Genomic DNA, 20,023 nt, shown 5'->3' with positions numbered 1-20,023 from the left:
CCTCGGAAACACGAAAAGGTAATCAAAATAACTAAATACGTAGGCACTGAGGATCAAGCAACAAACATTATCATCGAATAAACTTGAAAATAGTGATGCTTAATAATTTGTAAATATGAATTTTAACTATTGCTAATCGAAACATAAAATTATATATTGCACCCACAGATATAATTATTGTACCATAAATATGTATTACTATTCATATTTTATTTTTACTTCTTCTTGCAGTGCCTTGTCAGGTCCCCCCGACGTTGGCGATCACTACAGCGAAAGTATCTCGGTCCTGCGCTACTCCGCAGCCAGGACAACTGCTTATTGGATGTACTCGCCACAGTGATTCCTGGGAAAAGATGACCAGAGTGGTTTCCCGTTGCCTTCTCTGGTAGATTTTTCTGTCAGGGTTACCTTCCCTTAGCTGGATAATTCTGGTTTAAAGGCACCAGAAACTCGCCTTTAACCTCTCGTCATCTGCTGTGATCACACCGTTATGAGTGCGATCCCATTGCCCGGGGTTCGCGACGTGGACGCTAACGAGTAGGACTAGTCAGTAGTGTTGCCGGTGGAATGCAACTGGGCGCATCACACCCTCCAGCAAGATGTGACTCACTGCGACCCTACTGACAGTTTGAACCCATTTTTATTTTTACTATCAAAATTAATTGCTGAATTGAATTATAAAATTATTAAAGAAATAAATTTAAATTTTAGATACATGACGAACATTTTAGAGAAGGAAATTTAGAAGTCTAGGCATCCACAGGGCTTATGATCTGTCATTGGCTGTTTAAAGTGGCCACTTTAAACACTGTGTAATATTCACCATTCTGCCTATATTTGAACATATATATTCCTTCAATTCTTCTATCTGTTTGTGAAGTTAAAGAGCTGAAACCTTTATTGTTGCGGGTGAGATTCGTACGATTGAATTATTTCACCTACATACTAGGCAACGCCTGAAAATATTCTAAAATGTTCATCTCTGTTGTATTACGCTAATATTAACAGCTCCCTAGGGGGTTGAATACAGTATTTGTCTACAAAAATTTGGACAAACTCAAAAGATTGTTGATAAATCCACCTGGTCCAAGAAGAAGTATATAAATTGAAACATATTTTCGGTGATTGAGTAAACTACGAAGACATTTGTTTATTCTACAGATTGTAAGGTACGTTCTATGGCGTCAGGTGCGTCATACAGGTAAAAATAACGCGTGTTGATTGTTGATGGTCTAATGACGATTATCCATGAAACGGTTAGTTTGTCTAGCGATTCTTAGATAAAGAATTGATTCTAATTCGCGTGCGATGTTACTTACATCTTACATCGTACATTACTTGAAAATGGTTCATATTTGACACGTACGTCCGTGCGCGATCCACTATGAGATATAATAGATATTATAATAATAATAATAACCATGGATAACTTATATAGCGCCATTTTCGTAATATAATACCTCAAGGGCGCTTTACGAAGTGATTATATAAAGATATAAATTTTATTCAAATGATTCAGAGAACAAGTGGGTTTTAAGTTTCTTCCGAAACATCGCTTCACTCTCACAGTTTCGGACCTCTGCTGGGAGAGCATTCCATGCCGTAGGGCCTACGACCGCAAATGCACGTTCGCCGAATTTAGTGCGCTGTTTGCGTAGAGGTATAATAACTTTTCCTTTCGACGTAGATGTAGCTGATCTAAGCGTAAGACGTCTGTCAGCTAGTTTATCTGGAATGCAGAGTTCCCTTAGATATTCTGGAGCAGAGTTGTGCAGTGACTTATACATAAGCCAACAGAGTTTGTATTCCACCCTCTGTGAAAAACGTAGACAGTGCAATTCCCGAAGAATATATTAATATATTAAATAAAAACACTATAACAATAAGAATAATATTTGGCTGATTTATGTAAAAAATCATCTCAAGGGCGCTTTACAATTTTATGCGTAAACTTACATTCTAACTAAGCTAAAATTACATATCGTATTTCCGATTTCAGGGGGATTAATTGAGGGTAGTAGAAGTAGTGTGATTTTTGTCGAGATCTGAAATAACTGGGACTCTGGGACTGTCGATGATTCGCAAGGGTGAAGTGTGAAGGCAATCGGTTCCAGGCAGAGGGGCCGATCTCCAAACCCAGTGTTTGGGCAGCGCCAGATTTTGTCAATTTTTTCTCTGCCTGAATCAAATGGTGACCTGAGAGTAGATTTTCTTTGACACGCATTTTACCTAATACATAGGTCCGATAGGTGCTTGATCGACATAACTTCGTTGTGAGACCAATTGAATTTATTTTGAAGCACTAATGTAAACATAAGTTGTATCCGTTTTTTATCAAATTAAAAAATGAGCAACAAAAGTAAATCAAAATGGTGAAGGTTACAAGGTACGTCATTCGAAATAACGTTATAAGGTACGTCATTCGAAATAACGTTATTTATTTATTTATATATACGACCAATGGGCGTTTTAAGGACATATTTATACATAGAAAATTATTATAAAGGAAAGTAGAAAGACACAATGGTATATAGTAGACTCGGTGGGAAGTGGAAGCGGGAGAGAGGTGTTTATAATTTAATTTGATTCAGTGATCGTTTGAAAGAAGACAACTTTTTATCGAAGAAATCAAGACTGGTATGTTTGTTGGCAGACCTAAGAATTCTGGGCATAAGGGAATGAAAACCATAGTTAGTTCTACGGGTATCGGTATGAAAGAGTTAGTTTTGTCTGAGGTTTCTATTTGGGATATTTAATTTTATTGAGCTCAGTAGTTCAGGCGCATCAAAGAGTGAGTTGAGAATTTTAAATAGGACTAGAAGGTCGCCCTCTGGATAAGCCCAACCTCCTGCCTATCTTTCTTAAAAATCGATGTTGAACTGATTCAATATTTTTGATGTGAACATCATAATATGGTGACCAGATAACAGGGGAATAGGTGCGGGCTAGGTGCGGGCGAACTAGGGAACAGAAGAGAGTTTTAAGGGTATTGATATTGATTATAAGGTACGTCATTCGAAATAACGTTATAAGGTACGTCATTTGAAAAAATGAAGGAGAATACGTTATTGAATAATTTGTTGCAATTTGTCGTCTTTCATTCGGAAAAAAGACGAACAAAACTTATGTTAGCGCCCATACTTAAAGTAAAAGTTTTATAATGAAACTTTCATGACGGTTTTCGAGAAAAGCGTTCTTATTTAATACCGACCCCGATAATTCTCCTTCATTATTTTGCAACAAACTAGTCAATAATTCCTCCTTTGTTCCTCGATTGAACACGGCCAGAAGGGTGTCGAAAATGCCACTATTGTGTGCTTCACATTCCATTTTGAAGGCTAATAATCGAATATAATAATATAATATGTTATGTAACATAAACGCCTAAGTCTTATATGTTGATCGTGTTTATGAATATATTGTATATCATTTTTTTCCCCTTGTTTGTCTTTGCTACATAGTTTTATGTTATTTTTGTTCAGTTTCTTGTACAAAATATGTTTCTTCATACAACTGATAACTATCGTTGCTTAGGCCGTATATATATAATAAATAAAATTAAACAATATCTTGTAGAGCAGAAAATTATCTATCGAATGACGCAAAACCTTTACCATTTTTGTTTTGCTTTGTTTTGTTTCGGTTTACTTTCGTTGCTCATTTTTAAATTTGTAAAAAAAACGGACACACCCAGTGTTAACACCCGATAGTTTCGGAGAGCACAGATCTTTCCAACTACATGTGTTACAACTACACATGTACATGTACATGTACACGTAGATGGAACGATCTGAAACTATAAAGAAGTAACGCACAAAACTGTATTTTTCATTGTCCACGAAAATTAGTAATAAAATCGATTTGGAATTACTACCCGAAAATTGTAATGTTGGTATTTTTTTTTAGGTAATGGCGTCGATTTTGTTATTTATGTTACAAACAAAATTTCATAGAAACATTTCTTTAAAATGTATGGAAAAATTATCTTTGTCGGTGTCTAGCAATTTTAAACATAGTTGTATTATTTAAAAATTATACAGTTATATCGAGTTGTGGTCCCGCGGTAGCGAGCTCACGGATCAGAGGTTCTAGGTTCGAACCGCGCTTTTCCAGAAATTGGTTCCCATTCTCATAGAACAGTTTGTAACGACTTTTAGAAAATAGTCTCATAAATATAAATATTTGCGAAAGTAAGAACGCAAATATTTCTTCGCCAAAATAAATAAATAACGAATTTAAAAACTAATACACATAAACAAATATGTAGATATGTAATATCGTCTCTACGAGAAAATACATTAAAGTTTTTATCGTATTTAGTAAGTAAATATTTGACAGGTGAAATTTTAAACTTGTTTTTGAATGAAGTTATTAATTTGTAGGTAAAATGTCGCAATTTTGAGAAGACATATCGCCGCGCCGGTCGGCGTGCATTACCTCCCAATGTACAATTTTGACAATAATGCTATTTTCATATTGGGGGATTTATAACTCATATTGGATGTTACTTAATATGCGTGGAACCAATAGGAGGCGAGCTTTCTGAAAAAGAACAGCACCGCGGACCGGAGTAAATAATGCGTTAGATCGAATTTTAATAACAGTTTTTCCGTCTCCTGGAAAAGGTTGATTCGGTAGATCGGCGGGAATGCACGCCGACCGACGATATAAATTTATTACATAAATGAAAGAGTTCTTACCCATCGCCATTTAAAGAAGAGGTCTTGGAGTCCCCCGAGGTGTCGGAGGAGTATTCCTCGTACGACTTATTGTCGTCTTCTCCGGGCGAGGGAGCCACCATTTGCGGCGCTGAGTTCGCGGAGTTCGCGGGTACACTGACCATCACCGCCGCACTGACGTGTCGAGCTAACAAGCCGAAGACTCAAAACGACCTACGGATCCGTCCATGGAACTCAAGTCTAATGTTCGCGATACGTATTTGAAATCCACTTCTCGATATTTTTAAGCTTCTAGAAGGAAAACAACTATCATTTTTGACAATCACACGATAAATAACGTATCATTGTATCTATCTACATGCGTTGCAAGTTGATCGCTATATTCGTTCGAGGTGCAGTGACTGACGTGACATTAGGAATAATCTAAAATATAAATAATACTTTCTCGACACAAACTGACAAATAATAAAAAAAATAAGTAGGAGTGCAACAAAATGTGACGCAGGTTTCACGTGGCTAAAATATTATTATATATACAGGGTGTTCTTTAAACCCTGTCACATCCGAAACTGCGATGATCAGTATAGGTAAGAAGACATAATAGCATATTTTAAAAAATATTTAGAACAAAGAAAAAAAATTGAAATAAAATACTTTAAAAAAACCAATGGTTGCTTACTTCTGCAGAGGAGAAGTGAGGGGAGCGCGGCGCAGTGTCAGACTCCCCCCTTCCCCCCCTCGTTTCACCCCTGCAGAAGTAAGCAACCATTTGCTTTTTTTGATGTTTTATTTTTAAAAATTTTATTCGTTCCAAAAAAATATTTTAATGTGCCAATATGTCTTCTTGCTCATACTGATCATCGTGGTTTCGGATGTGACAGGGTTTAAAGAACACCTGTATAGATAGTTTTTTTTAACAGTCCAATATCTTTGAATTTTTATTAAAAGTAAATTCAAGTGGGGAACAGTATAACAGTAATAATATTTCCTATATTTTTACAGCCTATGAGAATTTGATATCCGCCAGCTTAAAACAAAGTTAATTTGATAACAGTATTAATGATTTTTGTAGCAATTGAAACACTGATTTTGTCTGTGTAAAGTGTGATTGAAAAAGTCATTTCGATGCTATTTTAATATTTTGTGTGTAAGCCGTTTAATAAATTAAAAAGGCTTGCCAGTTATTCTTAGCTAAAATTGATCGAAATGAAGTATTTTAATACCCACTGGGGGCCTCCAGACCTGAGGAGCAGTGTAACAAGTAACAAGTAAGTGACTTCAGCAAATCACTTATGTTTTTATGTCAAACTGAAGGATGAACTGTTGATTTACTGCAAGAAAAGTGTTCATGAAATCAATTAATAAGACTTTTTTTGTTGCACTGTTCCTCATCTGACCATATATGTAGCTAAAGGCGTTTCTTGTTAGTATCGGGACGTAGGCACGTAATGTAACTTAATAGACGTTATTTATGCAGTATAATATTAAAGTATTTTACGGATTTACAATGAATCACATTTTCCACATCATTTACATAAATGTTAACAACAACAACAAACCATCACGCCGTTTCCCCGTAGGGGTAGGCAGAGAGGATAGAACGCCACATCACTCTATTTTTGCATACAGACATGGTAACAAAGGTCTACGATGTATGCAAGGGAAACGATTTGCTGATGAATGTCGATAAATCGAATGTGATGGTTTTTGAAAGAAATGAAAGTATGACTAAATGTGAAATCACTGTGAATCGGTAAATGTGTATTATGGGAATATATATGGGAATTTGTGTATCTAGGAAGTATGTTTACTAGGGATGTAATGACTGAGAAAAATATTGGAAGGAGGGTGAGTGCCGGGAACAGAGTGAAAGGTGCACTTAATTCAACCTTGGAAAATAAATATTTGTCGCAAGAGAAAAAAATAGCAGTTCACAATGGAGTCCTGGTCCCGACCCTGATGTATGGGAGCGAAGTATGGACTCGGAAAAACAGGGATGAAAGTAGGCCGAATGCTGTCGAAATGAGATCTCTCGGGCGAATGTGTGGTAAAACTATGTACGATAGATGCACAAATGTTGAGATCCGTACATTATGTAAGGCTTAAATAAGCATTATCGACAAAATAAAAAAAGGAGCTCTGCGCTGGTTTGGACATGTAGAGCGAATGGACAGCGAAAGAACGGCTAAGAATATTTAAAATGCGAATGTTGCAGAAATAGAGAAAGACCGAGAAAGACATGGCATGACAATTTCCAACAAATACATAATTGTTACGATATGTAAACCCTTATGTTCCGCTGAACCCAGACTTTCGAGGATCCAGCACGAACAGAGAAGGGGAAATGAAAGAAATACACGTCGGCGTCGTGTAGGTTAAGCATTTTGTTAGCGGAAACGTGTGCAAAAACTCAGAACGAAACATTTAAAAAGCATTATCACATTCATATCCTTTTAAGTTTTCGTTATCTTTTAAAGCGGCAGATAATTCCGTTTTATTAACTTTTCATAATCGGCACCTGTAGACACCGCAATTTCAGATGGTACGTAAATACCCAACAGGTGGAAAGATAAAGTAACTATAAAGATTACCGAATGACGAAATGTCAATGTCCATCGGATTGTGCACCGTGCAACAGGTGAAACCAACAGGTGGCTGCAGATACAAGCGGGAGAGTTATAGACAGAAAACAAAATAAATATGCGACAAAGGAATGATAAACGTCAGTTCTTTGTAAGACGTGATAACATATCACGACCAACTGCAAGTGAGGTTTCAAACGAAAAATAACGACACACGAGCAAATGATTCTCTAGTATTTGAAGATAACAAAGTATTGTAATGTCTGATACGAGTACTGGGGTCGATTGAGAAAAGGCGAGTAAGGGCACGAGTTCATCGAGACAAGCCGACTAAATACAGTGAAGTAAACCGTCCTTTTCAAAAACATAAACATTTTCAAAGGAAGAAACAGAAGTGTCAACTGATGCGACAAAAAAATAAGTATTTTATCAAAATTATCCACACGAGTTGACAGAACAATACCCTTCATCAGGATACGGTAAATTTATCATCGAACAATGTTCCAGAAGACAAACAAGTGTTACTTAGTAATCATTTCCATAAAACATGGAATAAACGAGGGTACATTTTTGTTTCTGCACTAAAATAAGGAGTTTAGAAATAAAAACAGGCAAAACACCGAATGTAATGCAAAAATTATTATTATTTTCTGTTCAAGGTGTCAGAGTTTGGAACGAGCTACCTCTTCATATAAAATGTGCACCTTCTTTGGCCACCTTTACGAAACGCATGAAACATTATTATATATCCTTTGAGCCCTTATTCCTCCTAGTTTTTATTCCTTTTTTTCCTGGATCCTCTTCTTGTCTCCTTTTCAAACTCCTTACCCGATCTCACATTCTATGCATTTCTTTCCTCGTCAAGTTGTACGTTTAACAGGAGTTTATTTATTTATTATTGATAGTACGTACAAGGTCTGTCTGCCAACTAAAAATAGTTTTAATTAAAAAATGTTGGTTTTAAATCATTTAAAAATGCATAATTTTGACCAAATTTCCACCAGTAAGTTATTGGTTGGCTGGGAGATATTGCGTGTAGCAATAAGCCCGTACACATATTTTTGTACCGTAAGTTTATCTAATTATTTAATCTCAAACGTTTCTGCATGATATCAATAGCATTGCTACAATACATATGTCAGTGAGTTCGGCACAATTGATGAACGGTATGTGAATGAAGAGATGTATACGGAATGGACTATGGACACACAACAGAGTAATCAAGTACCAGCACAAACCGGTACAGCTTACCTGAGACAGTCGGTCGCTGAGAAAATCGGCTAGACTATTGCCCAACGGAACTTCGCAAAAAACATAGCTAAATTGCGAAGCGAAATTAGAGAGGTGTTTGTCTTAGCGGAGATTAATGTGTACGCACAACCTGACCTAGTAAAAATGTTGGATATTGTGCTTTTGAAGTAGATTTAGCAATTAGACCCACTAGAAATCTAAGTAAGAATCGTCTTACTTTTGTAACGTATTTCCTTGTTTGGAGAAGACGCCTCCGAACATCTGCGATGTTTGAGTTCTAAACGTGACTATGAGCATCTATAGAAATATGTTGACCTCTTTAAACATCGCTAAGATAGTTGCGAGATAAGTTCTATCGATAACATTTATTTATTTATTATGGAAACCATACAGTATTTTTAACAAGCTCGAGGTACAAAAGATGATAACCTTAGATCATAGAATTAAGATTAGATATAATAATAATATAATATGGAAACTTTACTGTTCCATTAGAGTTAAGTCTAACGGTATATACTATAAAACTATGTAATTGTACTGTATGTTTCCTCAATAAAAGAAAATAAATAAAAAAGGAGGGGAAAAAAATTAAATCCTAAAAAAAGTTCATAAAGGGAGAAGACATGGTATAGTTCCAACTCTATCCTCCTCTCCCCTCTCTCTGCTTCCATGAACATTTCTGTTTATTACTAAAAAAATCACAACCAACAATAATTCATAAGATGCAGGTAGGTAGTAGATGTTTGTAAAAGTAAAACTTAAAAGTTAAGCAGAAGATAAATTAAAAATGTCTATAACAGATCTGATAAAACTATAGTATTTACAGTGTAATATGTCGATGTCACTATGGGCAGTCTGTATTCTTCAGATTATTAGTATGCGAGCTCGGAATGCCGAAGAGTACAGAATGACGAGTTCTACGGACAGGGACTTGATATGAAATGCTTCTAACAATTTCTGGGCTATTGATTAGGTTGTTAACAATTTTATAGAGAAATCTCATATCCAACATGATACGCCGAGTTGCGAGATTTAGAATTTTATGATTATTAGCGGACTCAGTCCTACTTGAAAACGTAACATTATTTTAAAAATCTAATTGTCTAAGAAAACAGTTTGAATATGTTCAATGCGATTTTTATAAATATTATATTGAGGATTACAAATCGGAGAGACAACCAAGTGTATATATATATATATATATATACACATATTTATAAGATTAAGAAATATTTTAAAAATCAATAATTTAAAAACAGCTTATTACTCAATTGTACAAACTATGTTACAATATGGTATTGATGGATGGGGTGGGGTGGTGCATATGCCAATATATTAAACCCTCTTAAAATAGTACGAAGATTCATTATTAAAGTGATTTTAAATAAACCCTCAACATTCAACACGGAAATTCTTTATAAAATAAATTCAACTATTCAAATTTCTAAAGAAGAAAAAATGAAAGAATTTGAGATGAATAAGTCACCCAGTTACCAAAATAATATGAAAATCCCCAAATTCCACACAAGTCATGGTCGAAATAGCTTTGTCTGCAAAGGTATCAAAAATTACAATAATCTCCCCAATGAACTAAAAACTATTAAAACTAATAAATCAATAAATAAATTCAAAGTAAATTTGAAGTATTTTTTTTAAACCCGTCTAAATACTGCATTATATTTTAATTAGTATTCTGTTTTTCTTTTTATATCCTATAACTTTTTTTCCTCATTCAAATTCATATTCAAAATTCTCATATTCAAAATATTCATATTCAAAAATTCATATTCAAAAAAACTTATATTCAAAATTATAGAAATTCTAATAAATAAATAACTATAACAGTGTAAGTCACTCTCCAAGCATAAGAGCTAGTCTCTTTTTTGGAGAGTTACAGTTGGAACGTTTACTAGATGTATAAAAGTAGATTTGTATTAGATTAAAAAAACATGTACAATTTATGAAAAATATATTGATTAATAAAAAAACTCTAAGACACGTACATACAAAAAAAATAGAAAATGGTGTAGATATTTGGGTATATATAACGAATAGTTTTGATAATATTATTATGTAGATACGAACAGAAGCCAAGTTATAATTTAAGCATTATTAAGTTCGGTTAAGCAGACGTGATAAATAAAAGCTGGAATACTGTCACGTGTACACGTGGTCAGCACTACGCACGTGGACTAGGTGTGTTTATAAGGAAAATCGATACGACGCGACGTTCTATAATTGATTTCTATCTTTAGCTGTCATTATTTGCCTTAGACAGAAACCGGGTATTGGTTAGTTTATCACTTGCTTTATTCAGTCTTCGAGGAAATAATGGGAAAGTAAATGTTATAAAAATATACGAGTATTACATTTATCGCTATTTTTTTATTATCTTCGCTATTCTTAATTACAGCAAAGAAAAAATAAATATGGATCAAGAAAATTAGAATAATGAAACACCTATTTGCGAAATAAATTATCATTTTGCCATCCATATTTCATCGATTCTTCCATTTGTTGATTTTAGTGAAGTCAAAGAGCTGAAACCTTTATTGTTGTGAAGAGATTCATCTGACTGAATTATTTCACATACTAGGCGACGCCTGAAAACAATTTTCCGATTTTTAAACTTCTTGGACCAGTTGGTTTTATTACAATATTTGAGTTTGTCCAAATGTTTGTTGACAACTCTTTAACTTTACTAAAATCAACAAATGGAAGAATTGAAGAATTATGGAAGTTCAAACATAGGAAAAAATTGTGAATGTTACACAGTGTGTAAAGTGGCCACTTAAACCAGCCAATGCCTAGACTTCCATATCCCCTTCTTTAAGGTATTCTCCATCCCTGTTGTGATTTGTTTTTTTTTTTTTTTTTTTTTATAGAAAAAGAAATATTTGCGTTCTTATGATTTACCCAAATATTTAATTTTGAGGGCCATTTTCAACGAGTTGTAAATAACTCACTATTAGAAAATCTTATTATTATTATTTTTTAATGTTATTATTTGTTATAATTAACAATTATTTCCATTATTATTATGGCTTAAGGCAAAGCCTAAATACCCTAAAAGCCATAAAAATTTCATGAATATAATATGTAAAATGTGACCTAATTTAAATGAATAAATTAAAATTGAAAAAACGTTTGATGCTGGTACCCGGGTAGCTTCTAACTCTGACTAAATAAGAAATGACGGGAAACTAATAAGGAAGATCAGCATTAAAAAAATATATCATCATTATTTGTAAAATAAATAGACCATTAAACTAAACCATTTTTTCATTGTTTTCATGTATCGCATTATCATCGCTACGATGATTTAATATTTTGTAATTTTTTGATTACTCCGAGCGTGACTTCATTAGTTCTCTTCGGTGAGTTGCCCCGATTGGTGGGTTGGGTTCCCGGAAACCGGAAATCTATCACAACACTCTATCGTTGGCTAATTTAGAAGAGCTTTTGACGCCATTTAAAGCAGTCAATTTTATTCTTTTTTTCATACATTTTCAAGAAACTTCGCTGCACAATTTAATGCTCTAATTTTTACCGCGTGTAAAACAATTTTATATCAAACGTCCCGTAGCGCTGAACTTCATAATCAAATTATACAAAGTAGAGAGCAAAATTTCAGTTGTATGTATATTTATAAAATATACTATATTTGGCACCGGCAAAATTGCGAATCGAAGGAAAAACAGCTATCAGCTCTTTGCGATAAGATTAAGTTCAGTAATAAAATTCGATTTCTATAAAAATAATATAATCAATACGAGGTATGATAAGATATCGGAACTACAATTTGTGCCATAATCCGTGACAATTTAGGAAACCAGAATGAATTGTTTTGACATACGCATATCGACGTGTTTTTTTTTACAACTAATTTGATTCAATAGTGAATTGAGAATTTCTATTGATACAAAATACGAATGATACGGCATATTATCGATTGTACGTATTGTTGGGTGTCTGTCGCAAACCGCACCGGTAACGAGTGATGATGCCATTGAAATTATGCAGTGGCGTCTTTAATACCAAATTTCTAGTGAAGCTCAGATTTTAAGTATAATATGCGTAAATGTTAAGTAGGTACACACAGTAAACAACACGGTACGGACCATGTTTGCAGGCATCTTTAAGCATTTTTATATTGGTTGGTAGTTATTTATCTTCATAGTGTGTTGATATAATTCGAATAAAAATACATATTAGGTACTGGTGAATAGCAATGATTTCTTAATGAGGCTCAGCCTCACTTGCTTCATATGCTCCTTCGTCCCTGAAATTATGTATGGTATAATATAAAACCAGAACCATTCATTAAATAGTAGTAATGTTTAGTGTACCGAGCTAGTGGCAAATACGAGCAACTTGATGGCGTTTTCTGCCTTTGTGGAGGGGTGGATTGAAAGGTGGGACTCGTCGGGGGGCCCTCGATCTCGACCGAGGTAAACTCCTGGCCTACTGCACCCGTAGATTACAGATGCGCGGGAGGAATGGATCCATGCTGGTCGAGGTTGATTTGCAACCAGTAGTCCTCGGTAAGTCTGCTGCTTTCGAGTGCGCCGCCGGTGACCATCTTCGAGGGTCACCCGGGGGCGTTCTGGTACTCCGAAGAGTAGATACTGATCCTTTTACTGTCGACATTAAGGGGTTCTAACTGGGTGATGGATTTACCTTGTAGACGATGAGGGGGTTTTAGAGCGACAATGAAAGGGAGTTTTGAGAATAGGTGTCTTAGAAGAATCTCGTTGTGCGGTGTTTTAACTTTGCGAGGAATGAAGTAATAAGATAACGGACGCAGCAAACTCCGGTGACAACTGTCGTCAAGCGGAGGCGATACGGTTGGCTTGGCCATGTGCTGCGGATGCCTCCTGAGAGCCTTGACTACGCTTGCCTACTTTACAAGGCATCAGGTTCTCGACGCCCTGGACGTCCACTGCTGACTGTTCGTCGGCAGCTGAAGGAGATGCATGGAGGCTCTTTGTGGATACCATATGCTCCAAATAGGAAGCGGACATGGAATGATGATGATGATGTGAAAGGGACATTGAATGTTGTAAATGAAAATATTTGTTCGCGGTGCGGTTTTTCTTACTGAAGTCGGTTGGTAGAGGAAGAAATATAATCAATTCGTAATGAAAAAAAAAACATTACTCGCTCGTATGAGTGAATCCGAAGAAAGACATTTAGTCGTTAAAACGGATTCGGGTATGTTATGGACGCTTTGAATAATGTAAAATTAACATAAAGGGCACTACGATCGAGTTGTTTTGTCGTTAAGACAGGATGCAGGAACTAAGCCACAAGTTTCTAAAAGAAATTGAACGAATAACCGTCGAATATTGAAGGTCAATGAGCTACTTCGCCGGAAAACGGGTTTTATTGAACGGTAAATAAATAAGAGTGAACAAAGCGCGAGACGCATACACGTACACCTTTAATTGGTGGATACTGTTTTATACCTGTACTCTATTATTATGCAGCATCACGTCATTTACTTAGATTCTGTCATCACACTACTTCCACAAACAGAATAATAATGATATTCTTAGAGGTACGTTTTGCATTGACAGCTGATCAAATAACGAATTAATGCCATTGTGGTGTGTTTTGCGTACACTGGCCAATTCCGAACGCGTCTCTTAAAACTTAAGTTAAAAGTATTCTATATTTTACATTTATTATTACTGGCATTATTTGTTTCTAATTACCGATGTATTCACTTCCGAACGATTTTGGAGAGGTGTCGCAGTTTCTAGACGCCTGTGACCCGAAGTTTAACAGAAATAAATATATATATAGTTGTATCAGACGCAATGCGAATGACAATGTTAATTTCGGTTTTCTACGTGTACAATTTTAAAAACATTACATCGGATTTAATATTTTAATCCGTATCGAGCGAAATAAATTGTTTATCATAAGATAGGGTTTTAAGGCCGATGAATTATTATCGCTAGAAACACCTGTTAATTAAAGATCGAGTGTATGGAAGGTTGGTGTAGGCTACGCACGTGTTAGCCACACGTCAATCACACTTTTCTATGATACGCTAGTGTATTACAAATCAGTTGGAGCATATGGTATCCACGAAGATCCTCCAGGCATCTCTGTCGGCTGATAGCTGCTGTGCATCCTCCCAAGTCAGGTTCGCGTCGCGCAAGACGTCGAAAACCTGATGCCTTGTAAAGTAAGCAAGCGTGGTTTAGGCTCTCGGAAGGCATTCGCAGTATATGGCCTAGCCAACAGTATCGCCTTCGCTTGACGACAGTTGTCACTGGAGTTTGCTGCGTCCGTTCCCTTATTACTTAATTCCGTACAAAGTCAAACCACCGCACACCCGAGATTCTTCCGAGACACCTATTCTCGAAACTCAGTATTTTGCTGTTTTGGCCCAGTGAGGTGCCACGATTCGCATCCGTAGAGGAGAATAGGTGTTATGCAGGCGTTATATAGGCGGCATTTGATTGTCGCTGAGTAAACATCCTATCTCCAGACAGCCTTCATACTGTTGATGATAGTGTATTGCAGTGATGACATATTTTATGCAGTAAGTGCTCGCGAATGTCAGTCTGTACTTTCAAATAGGCGTAATACCTATGCCAATTATTGTCATTCTTTACCGGCCAACTTTTAAATACAACAATTTGTCCGTGACTAAAATAGCTTAATTCGCCTGTTGCATCGTGGCCTGGCGAATATTGGAAAACCGGCACAAATTATTCTGAATGACATTTTGTCGCACATTGTTGTTGCACTAGCTTTAACTTTTTTACAGGGCAAAGGCTGAAATTGGTATATATATTAACCAGTCGCTTTAAGGGTCATATCTCCAATACCGCCCATAGAAATTTCAACTATATTACTTCAATACGTTGTCCAGAACGGTAGTTGGTTAAGTTATTGTTCCAACCGCGTGAAGTTGGCGCGGTTACCCAGAAATCCATGTGTTTATGCCGCTGTCAAAACAGTTTTTAAAAAATGTAATTACTGATATTTATACTTAATGATTATTTGTAATCGTTTATGATATAAAATTTAATAATCAATTTTTGTAAAGAATATCTGTGTATTTTTATTTTTCTAACATGACTCGAAACAATCATTAGTCAATATATTGACCGATGAAAAATTCAGTTTTTCTGAAAATCCAAAAACTTTTTTTTTTTTATGTGGGCAATAAGTATTTTCAAATATAACATTTGAAATTCAAATAATTGATTTTCCCTATAAAGGGTTAAATTTTCCCCCTTCCTTCCTTCTTATACGACTGTCTCTTCGTGCGTTGTAATAAGGATTTACTAATTTATTTAAGGGTGCGAATCTCTCCCTGTGTAGTTTTTTTTAGGAATGTCGTTATTGACCCCGCTTCTTCCCTTAACCCTTTAAGCTCGGGTGTTCATTTATATATACACGAACTTGATTTGACAGTGGAGAGACTCCCTCATATCACTCCCTCTCACTTCTGTTCAATGTGCTTCACAGTCCTAACGCTCCTATACACCTGCGTAAAAATTTCGACGGTTTACCTCTTCGTTCTAATTCTCAAAGCACTCTCTTAATACCCATCCACAATTCCTCTTTCTTCTCTAACTCATATAGTGTCCATGTGGCTCGACTGTGGAATCATCTCCCATCCACCATCAAAGATGTTACTGCAGTATCTCTATTTAAATCACGTCTAAAGAAACATCTCCTTTCTCTTCCTTAATCTCTTTTTCCCATTGAGAATAGTATTGATTTAAGGTAATTTATACACAAATACATTTATTTCTACTTTTAATAATCTTTGGCTTTTTTTTTATATGTTCATTTTCTATTGAATATGTTTTCACTTGAATTATAAAAATAACTTTTATTTTATTGATTGGTTGGAAGAAATTGCCATTCGGCAAAAAGCCCGCCAATGTACATTATCTACAAAAAGTTAAATAAATAAATAATAAAAAAATAATATAACCTTTAACATATTAATGCTCATTTTTAATTTTTTATAAAAACGGACACAACTTATGTTAACACCCAATACATAGTTCTAGTTGAACGTAGGGTCCTTTTCACACATGCCATGCCAATCCACCCGGCCCAGTAATTTTACCGGGTACATCCTACAAACGCATACAAAATGCGTCACCTTTTGTAGGGTGTACCCGGGAAAATTACCGGGCCGGGTGGATTCGTGTTGCATGTGTGAAAAGGGCCTAAGGACGAAGAATTTTTTTGGATAATTGCTAAGGCTAAAATACTAACAAAAGCATAAATTGCAACGATAATGAGATTTTATAAATAAAAATGCAGTAAATGTGATACTCGGAAACTCGAATATAGCGATGTTTTAGCGTTTTATTCGCTTGCAATGTATGTAGACATGAGTAGTAAAAAGATCGAATTGTGATTCGAGTTACTCTTGCAACTCACCAAGACGTCAAAAACCTAAAAATATGTTTGGAATTGATTGAATCCTCGCTCAAAATAGTTTCAGGCGCAATAAACTCCGTTCAATACTGAGAAGAACGTCGCTCACAATAACAATAACAAAACACGGCACAAACTAAAAATAGTGCCGACCAAACACTGCACCGGCATTTAGATATGTAAATTACAAAAAATGATCGCATTCGGTAATACGGCGACCGGTAAGATTCACTACACGCGAGACCGATGCACGAACGCCGAACTGCGCCGAACGCCGAACGCCTACTAAACGAAATCACTACAAACGTACAAACTGCAGTTTACAAGTTGAACCGCTACGGACTCGTATCTTGCGACTAGCCACTTGCCTGTTCCACTCCACACTCCGCACGCGAGGCGGATTGGGCGAGTACAGTTGCGGCCAAAACATCGCATTCAAACGAATAATTTGAAAGCTACAATAAAATTATACGTGCGAATTTTCAATTCATTGTTTACGAAAATTACAGTTAAGAAAGGAATTTATTTTGTATTAATAAATTAACGGATGAATTCCATTTTGAACATATCGCTAGCCCAAAGCAACAGTGAGATAAACCCGAAATTTCCGTTTTTGAGATATACATGCCGATATGTTAAGAACTTAAATAAATTAATGTTTTCAATTTTTTTTTTATTGAAATTCGATAGTTAACCTATGTGAAAATATAGTATCCATAATCTACGTTAAATAATTTAATTCCGTCAGACCCTTCGCACACCTCAAAGTCTGATTATCTGAGAATAGGTTCGTCAGAGATATCTCACTGCTGCTTTGGGCTAGCGATATATTATAGTGAAAAAGACAATCATATCGACGGGTTTCTGGCACAAGTTGGTAACTAACATTTCACTAATTGACATATTGCATTTTTAAAGTTAAATCATCATCATTACATGTCCGCTCCCTAATTGGAGCACATGGTATCTATAAAGAGCCTCCGTGAATCTCTTTCGGCTGCCAACTCCTTTGCGTCCTCTTTTGAAGTGGCTACTTTTTGTCACAGAAGCCTATTTAAAATACGAAAGAGAGATACTTTAATTTTAATTTAGCATTGAACGCGGAGTAAAGTTTCAGCGCCAGCTATTTGTTGAATTTGATCAAATAACGTCTGAGATGACGTAATGAACGCATTAACATGTCGGTAGTTTAAAATTTGCCATACCAAAGAAGATACAGATAGCAGAAAAGTTAAGTATACCGTTTCGATATGTACCGATGAAGATATCGTTTGTAATGGCGGCCTCGGTAAGCGTTAAAATTTTTCACAGATATACATACATATATATTAAACCATTAGAAACTGTTCAAAAATTTATATTAAAAATAATGCTTCACAAAAATCGCACTTTTCGCTCTTTCCAATTGTTCCAAGAAGCTAAACTTTTAGACATAAGACAAAATATTGTTTTCAATGTTTAAAATATATATTTAAGAACCAAAATTTATTTACAAGTAATTCAAATAGATCAAGTCAAAGAAGAAATCGAGTGTTAGAAATACCACATTGCAAGACGAGGCTCGCACAGAGACATGCATATTTTATAGGCCCAAAAATTTTTAATTCTTTTTTGATAACATTTCATTGATTCCAAACTTTCAAAATTTTCCTTCTTTTAAAAAACACGCACTATCCCGGATTCAAACTAAAGATATAAACTATTTTTTTTCTATGATATATTTTGTTTCCCTTTAAGGAATATTTTTATGTTTTTTTATATTTTTTTCCTTTTAATTACTATTTTAAAAAAATACCATATAATCTTTTACAGAACATTTTATTTTCTCTTTCTTATGTTACACAAAAATATTATAACTGTCTATTTATTATAGGCCATACCTTTGCGGGATTTTTTTGTTTACTATTTTTACTTTTAATGTGTATTTTATTGCTATGTAACTATCCTTTATTTTTGAATACTCTGTTTTAGCTTTTATGTATATTGTAAAAAAAACAAACAGGGTTAGGGCTTACATTGAACATATAGTAAGTGAGATATGATACTCGTAGTCTCTCCGCTGTTTAATTTTGAACCATTTCACACGCAGAACTATATTTTTTTATCTGCCCTGACACGGACAAAAACATAAGGTACGTGAAGGGGAATGGTGGTCATAATAAACTGGTCCTTATCCTCTCCAGTGATTTGCACAAATACAAATATATAATATATATATTGCATGTTTGTAGTTGTCCAATCTAAATTCTTTGAAATGCCACGCAACGGCAGAGGCTCTCGTGTAATTGAATAAAATAACACGTGATTAATTTTATCACTGTGCAAAAGCCGGTTATTTAACCCTAAGGCCGTTTGTTCACAGTGTCCGGTTTCGAGATGACCCTAACACCATTTCAACAACACCATATTATTTTTTTGCAATACACTACAACTGTAACAATAATAATAAAATAAATTCTACATCATAAAAAATTAAAGCATTTAGTATTTTGCTTAGCTATACGATTTTATTTTAGTTGCAGTTTTAAGAACAAATTTTATTTTTAACATATCAATATTATGTATATATAAACCATCTTAAAATAGTACAAAGATTAATTATTAAAGTAATTTTAAAGAAACCCTCAACATTCAATGCGGAAATTCTTTATAAAATATTTAAAGTTCACACAGTAATTTATTGTATTTTTTATTTTAGTTACATAAACGGCAAATCTGCATTTTACATTAAAAAAATATTAACATATTTGGCTTAATGTATTTTTGTTAAAACATGAATTTCTGTCCACCCAAAATTCATTAAAAAAATTAAACCTAAAAATTACACAAGATTTTTATTTAAAAAAAAACCTAAACATATTCAGTAGAAAGAAAGTAGACACTATTTATAAAATAAATTCACTATACAAATTTATAAAGAAGAAAAAATAAAAGAATTTGAAATAAATACCCAGAAATGAATACTCAGATACCAAAATAATATTAAAATCCCTAAATTCCACACAAGTAATGGTCAAAATAGCTTTGTCTTCAAAGGTGTCAAAAATTACAATAATCTCCCCAATTAACTAAAAACCATTAAAACTAATA

The 20,023-nt window shown here is 34.7% G+C and overlaps 1 protein-coding gene across 9 annotated transcripts in view; it reads right to left on the bottom strand.

The window, feature by feature from the left end:
* LOC148271785 (uncharacterized) overlaps positions 1 to 20,023 on the bottom strand; it is a 191,983-nt gene that overhangs the window by 18,522 nt on the left and 153,438 nt on the right. The window contains exons 1-2 of one of the 9 annotated variants that reach the window (XM_088240931.1): positions 16,924 to 17,226; positions 4,701 to 4,970 (exon numbers count right to left, since the gene is read on the bottom strand). The exons of 4 other annotated variants lie outside the window; for them this stretch is intronic. In XM_088240931.1, coding sequence (XP_088097057.1) covers positions 4,701 to 4,843 — 143 coding nt within the window. In that variant the 5' untranslated portion in view covers positions 4,844 to 4,970; positions 16,924 to 17,226. Of the gene's footprint in view, positions 1 to 4,700; positions 4,971 to 16,923; positions 17,227 to 20,023 lie in introns of those variants that run through there. 4 more of the 9 variants (XM_088240929.1, XM_088240930.1, XM_088240932.1 and 1 more) reach the window with 4 other exon arrangements.

Source organism: Micrasema longulum, unplaced genomic scaffold, assembly GCF_059751315.1.
Source record: "Micrasema longulum isolate JH-2025_06_02 unplaced genomic scaffold, ASM5975131v1 h1tg002648l, whole genome shotgun sequence".
NCBI lineage: Eukaryota > Metazoa > Arthropoda > Insecta > Trichoptera > Brachycentridae > Micrasema > Micrasema longulum.
This window is presented reverse-complemented; position numbering and strand designations above follow the sequence as displayed.